The 6,435-nt window shown below is 40.4% G+C and overlaps 1 protein-coding gene across 1 annotated transcript; it reads left to right on the top strand.

Moving 5' to 3' along the window:
* Nucleotides 1-605: 605 nt before the first annotated feature.
* On the top strand, nucleotides 606-2,594 carry LOC105496146 (defensin beta 115). Its single transcript, XM_011766271.2, has 2 exons — nucleotides 606-699; nucleotides 2,422-2,594. The coding sequence occupies exons 1-2, from the start codon at nucleotides 606-608 to the stop codon at nucleotides 2,592-2,594; spliced, it is 267 nt and encodes an 88-aa protein (XP_011764573.1).
* Nucleotides 2,595-6,435: the final 3,841 nt, after the last annotated feature.

Here is a 6,435-nt window from a genome sequence, read left to right as displayed (position 1 = left end):
AATTCCTTTCCACTCTCAGCCTGTATTTTCTTAGCTGGGAAATGCCAATTCTAAGAGCTACCGGGATACAAGTATATGCCATATGTACATTCACTCACTCAATGCTTTTCAACACACGTTCACTGCATACTCTGGGTGTAACAAAATGACAGCCTGTTCCTAACCTCAGGGGTCTCACTGTCTATTAAAAGCTTCCCTTAGGGCATCATTCTGAAAGGGAGGAGGAACTAGAAAAACACTTAGTTCCAGTGTGTCATGATAAACAAATAGAGGAAAAGAAAACAACAGCTGTGAGAATGTAGGGAAGGGGGATAAACTATGAAGGAGAGGGACAGGAAAGGCTTCTTGGAGAAGGGATCTGTTCTCTGCCCAGTGCAAGAGCCTTGTGGAGGACTTGTACCTCCTCTGCTAGTGCCTTTCACCATCCCCAAGGATATCTAGAGCAGGACCCTGAACACGGGATGATCAGTTTATACTGCTGAGTGGCAGGCTGATGTTCTGGGTGGTGTAACATTCTGCCCTTCTCTAACTTATTGTCTGTGATTCAGCCTTACCTAGGTCAATAAAATGCTGAGTGCACACCCAGCTTCCCCAGCACATTCAGAATGCTGCCAGATCATTTCTCACCCCTCTCAGTAGACATTAAACTCTTTGTCCTGGCCTTAGATGTCCTTGTGGTCCTGGCTCAGACTGCCCCAGGTAAACAGAACCATGGAGAGGAGGGAAAAGGGAGTGAGGATGGGATCCTAACCACAGAATCATTGGAAAACATGTGTGGAAGCGAGGAGAGCCCATGGGGATGGCGAAGATCTGATGAAGGGCTTATAATGAATTTTCTCCCATAAGAAGGGCAGCCTGTCAGCCCTGATCATGATGGTGCTTCTCATTAGGGAACCTGGAGAATATCTGCAGAGGCCAAGGTGTTTTATATGACGCCCCTTCCATATGCAGAAGCAACCCCAACATCTCTAGTATCCTGAATGCCTCTGGCCCATATGTCAACAGTCTCATCCTGTGAGTCTCTCACTTCAACCCCACTTTCAGTTGATACTACCTCTTGTAATAATCAGTCTCATTACTTCACTTCTCCACTGTTGTTGGGCTTTGAGTGCTCCTTTAAAGCAGGCAGAGGAGGCAACTTGCTCTTGTCTTGGGATATATGGTGAAAAAGTTGTTAAGTTGATGTTGGATATCTACAGGTTTATAAAAATAGGTTCACAGTGTGGAGCTGGGGTTAGAGCAGATTTTGGCTTTCAAGTTGAACATGCTCAAAGCTCTCTAACAGTATAAACAGGCATCTTGGCCAGGTGGTGAATAACTTTCTAATGGAAATGTTTTCCCCGTAGGCTTCCCAGGGGCTCTAAAGTTGATGATTTTTAATTCTGTGATTTCCTTTGGGTCATTGCTGTTGGAAGTCACATCCTTTCTTGGAGCAGCTATTCAAGCTGAAAGCCTTTGCCAATCACTCAGTTGTTCTAGAAGCAAAAGAAGGTTATTCTGGGCTAACCCTGAGTTGGTTTGAGCATGCCTTATATTCCAGTGAGGGCAAGTAGAATAGAGGGAGTTGCAGATGCAAGAGACATTTTGGAGAAAGAATCTACATATTGACTTATGAAATACTGGAAGAGAAAAGTGAGAGTCAATGTGACTGATTTTTTTCTGTCTGAACCTTCTGGTAAAAGAGAGAGAATTAGGAATTATCTCCCAGAAGAAGAGTTTGGGGAAAAGACAAGTGGAAAGAATCTGTAGTTTAGACTAAGATATAATGATCTCTCAACTGAATCCAATGTGCTGGGAAAGCTGGGTTTGCAGTCTGCCCTGACTTAGAGTCACAGAAAATAAATCAGAGAAGGGCACAGTGTTAAACCCTCCCTGCACCCGCCTCCCCCTCCCCCAACACACACACACAACATCAGCCACAGCTCAGAATGTAAATTGATCATCCATTGTTCAGGGTCTTGCTTTAAACAACCCCTGGGGCAAGCACCCCTAGAACAAACAATGCCTGGCACATAGTAGATGCTCAACAAATTGTGGTTAGATAAATAAAGAATGGAGAGAGAAAAAACAGATAATTGAAGGCTTAGTCCCACTCCCTAGCAAGCAGCTAGATTTAGAGAGGAAGTAGAACCAGATTTAGTGAGACCGTGAAAAATGACAGAGATGAAAGTATCATAAGCATAGGAATAAAATTCAATTAGAGCTGGTTAGAGGAAGGAAGATAACTACTCCTATCTACTGCATGTCAAGACCAGCAGTAGTCATTAAACATGCACAAATTTATAACATTCCCATGAATGTCATTAGGTGTCAAAATCAACGTTTCACTCTAACCATTATTACTATTACCAACATCCTTAGTTTAATAGTATTTACTTTTTAAATGTATTTGTATATTCATGTATTTGCTTATTTTGATAGATGGATGGATCAGAAGGTGCTGTTACGGAATTGGCAGATGCAGGAAATCATGCAAAGAAATTGAGAGGAAGAAAGAAAAATGTGGGGGAAAATATATTTGCTGTGTCCCTAAAGAAAAGGATAAAGTATCACACATTCATGACCAAAAAGAGACAAGCGAGCTATATATCTAGTTGCGACTTCTGAATTCAGATTTTTAATAGTCATTATAATGAGTCAGTGAAATGGCTAGTGGGGGCACCTGCATTGTCCTAGATCTCTGTTAAGTCTTCACAGGTCCCATTAGAAAAACACACTCATTCCTGCTATCAATATCTCTCTCTAGAAAAACACACTCATTCCTGCTATCAATATCTCTCTCTAGTCTACTGTAGCCCAACAACGCTCTAAGCCATCGCTGGATATGACTGATAATAGTGGTTTTCATGGTAAGAAAATTTTACAGGATCTAGATCTTGAATTCCCGAACCTCTGCCCGGGTCCCTGAATGTAGAAGTTTACCAGGTTAACGTAAACTGGACCTTAGCTACAGATTCTTATCTGATGTCTCACCCTGGAGAGTTGCAATAAAACAGTGTAATCCAGAAATTGTCCTTTTCTGTCTTAAGTTCAAAATTTAGCTCAAGGCTCTGCCGTATAGTCTTACTCTTGGAACTTATCCCTTACCCCAAGTTCCTAAGCACCTTTGACTGTCCAAAGATTGTCATGCCCTCTGACCAGGAGGCAACTACTCCTGCCCCCAAGCAAATGGAAGTGGAAAATAAAAGGCGCAACATTCAGTGAGAACTTATTATGTGCAAGGTCTTGTCCTAAGCACTTTACTTCATTTTGTCCCAACAACAGCTCCAGGAGACAGGAACTAGTGTGCTCCTTTGCCAGAAGAGGAAACTAAGTCACAGTGAGTTTAAGTGACTTGCCCTAAATGGCATAGATAGCTAGTTCAGTAACAGGACTTTGAACCTGCAATGCCTGGGTTCAGGCACTGTGCTTTCTTCAAGTGGAACGAGATTGCTGCGTTACGAAAAGTTTCACTTGACTCTTCCCACACAGAACCGACCTCTTTAATAGGGAAGGTGTGGTGAAGAAAGAGCTTTGTGTGCCCTCTTGTGGCCAAAATGTGTAATGAACCCAGTCCTAGCAGGTTCATCCAGGTTCAAATAAAGGTTATCCTGGGTTGCACTTGAGGGAGAAATGGCTCTGGCTTTGCAGAGTTGCAGCCAATCACATCTGAAGTTGAAAAGTATCCCTACCTTCTGTTGACACAATTATCTGGAGGATACAGTCCAAAGGCAAGGTACAGCAATCATCATAATAATGGCAGCCCAGTTCTCAAAGTACTTCCTGTCAGTTCTCTCATTTCCCCCGACTAGAATACTATGAGGCATCTTCAAAATGGAAGCATTGGTCCGGACTATAAACTCCGTATACCTTTCAACCTTTAAGGCCTTCCTCATTCTTTACATTATGGTGAGAATTATGCACTCTCTACCTATGATTGCAGAAGACGCCACCTTAGAGAGCAAAGGCATGGAGGTTGAAGAGAGAGACTGAGAAATAGGAAATGTATACCTCAATCTGGGCACTCAAACCATAAAATACACCTTCTGTTCCTCCTTGCTTCCCCATACACATATATCATGTTAGCCACAGAGACTTTCCAAGTCTGCTTCCATAGCACCTGCTCTTCATCTCTGCCTCTAGTCTTCCAGTTCAGCCATCATCTTTCCTTGTCCATTGCTATGGAATGAATTTTGTGCCCCACTCCCTAAAAATTGTGTGTTGTGTGTCAGAACCTCCAGTGCCTCAAAATGTGACTGCATTTGGAGACAGAGTCTTGAAAGGTGATTAAGTTTAAATGAAGTTGTTAGGACAGATACAAATTCAATCGGACTACTGTTCTTAAAAGAAGAGATTAGGACAAAAATTATTCTGCAAATAATTATGACCCAGAACAAGAAGACCACGTTAAGCTCCAGGGAGATCATGACCATCTATAAGTCAAAGAGAGAAGACTCAGAAGAAACCAACCCTACTGACCTACTGGTCTCAGATTTTTAGCTTCCTGAATTGTGAGAAAATAAATTTGTATTGTTTAAGTCACCTGATCTGTGATACTTTGTTGTGACAGCCCTGGCGCACTGATACAGACGTACTGTAACATCAGCATCCTAGTCATCTCTTTTTCTCTCATTAGGACTTCGACTCACTCCAGGCTTTTCATACAGTTGCCAGAAGAACATCTCTACAATCCAAATACGAACTTTTTTCTTTCCAAATTTTCCAAAAGCTGCATAACCCTTTCAGGAATCAATTCTCAACTCCCTTTATGATAATCCCTGCGTGTCTCAGTAGTTTTATATCTAGTTCCTCCTCCCTTTCAATTCCCACCATGGACCTCCCAAACAACCTTATTCCTGGAAATTAATTAATCTAATTTCTTGCCCTTCTTTTTATAGACTGCCACTTCTGCCTGAAAGGTTCTTATTGCAAACCAGATTATTCCATCCCCCTCTGAAAAGAGGTTAAGTAGGGAAGAAAAGTCATCCTAAGAATATTTATTAATTTAAAAACTCATTGGTGAAATAAGTCACTCAAACATCTCAATTTCTTAGAACCTGTGCCTCTCCCAAACCCAGCAGGTCAATGTCTTCCATGGACTAATTGTGAAAACGCAAAAATGCATGGCAAATTGTTGTAGAGTGACATTTACACCTTCTTGAATATGCAGGATTTTCTCTAGATAATGATAGTCATGTTATAAAATTACACTGTTAATATGCAAAGCCACTAATAAATGAGGATCAGTAAGAATTACATTAACGAAAATTAAAGAGAAAATTGACAAGAATGATGATATAAGAAGTAACTTTTTAAAACACTGCTTAACTAACAAAGCATAAGGAAAAGTCCAGAGAAAAACTGATTGGAACCTAAAATATTTTTGCAAATAACTCTGATTGTGCTACATTTTTAAAAAGGCAAACCTACAGTATTTTTTTATTTTCATGCTTTTAACTAGAATTATTTTCATTTTGGTCAAAAAACTCCATTTGTAAAGAACATTGTAAGTGATAACTATCTGGTAAATCTAAATGAATATTGACCATAAAAACCAATTATAATAATGTCTTAGGGCATTATAATATTTATAGAATTAATATGCATAACAATAATAGCATAAAAGGTTGAACAGAGGTTAATGGACAGCTAATATTTTGTTGATTTCCAGACACATTGTATAAAATATTATAGAACTTCAAATGATGTTATCTTCATCCAGAGAGGGTTCACCCTTTCCCTTGGTAGGCTGATAGAGTAGAATTTAGTTGCTACAATTCAATCATAAAGGAAACTGATTCAAAGTTAGCTTGTAGTTGGGATAAGGCATTGTCTACCTCTTGATCTTTTGTCTGTGTAGCCATGCCTTCTACATATAGAACCAGCTTATACTCATTTAGGAAGCATTAACTCTCTCGCATTGAATATCTCATAAAACTCATACTTATCCAATAAGTTTTTAGATGCAATATGTGGTTGTACTTAAGAGCCTATTCTTTGGAGCCAGAAACTTTTTTATTATTATTATACTTTAACTTCTAGGGTACATGTGCACAATGTGCAGGTTTGTTACATATGTATGCACGTGCCATGTTGGTGTGCTGCACCCATTAACTTGTCATTTACGTTAGTTATTTCTCCTAATGCTATCCCTCCCCGCTCCCCGACCCCATGACAGGCCCCAGTGTGTGATGTTCCCTACCCTGTGTCCAAGTGTTCTCATTGTTCAATTCCCACCTATGAGTGAGAACATGTGGTGTTTGGATTTCTGTCCTTGCGATAGTTTGCTCAGAATGATGGTTTCCAGCTGCATCCATGTCCCTACAAAGGACATGAGCCCGTCCTTTTTATGGCTGCATAGCAGTCCATGGTATATATGTGCCACATTTTCTTAATCCAGTCTATCATTGATGGACATTTGGGTTGGTTCCAAGTCTTTGCTATTGTGAATAGTGC

This window comes from Macaca nemestrina, chromosome 15 (assembly GCF_043159975.1).
Source record: "Macaca nemestrina isolate mMacNem1 chromosome 15, mMacNem.hap1, whole genome shotgun sequence".
NCBI classification, from domain to species: Eukaryota; Metazoa; Chordata; class Mammalia; order Primates; family Cercopithecidae; genus Macaca; species Macaca nemestrina.
This window is presented reverse-complemented; position numbering and strand designations above follow the sequence as displayed.

What these genes read in the sequence shown, in the direction of transcription:
- LOC105496146 (XM_011766271.2), top strand. Translation starts at nt 606, where the DNA reads ATGCTGCCAGATCATTTCTCACCCCTCTCAGTAGACATTAAACTCTTT. An exon ending in CCTGGCTCAGACTGCCCCAG is followed by an intron (nt 700 to 2,421) that starts GTAAACAGAACC and finishes TTATTTTGATAG; the next exon opens with ATGGATGGATCAGAAGGTGC.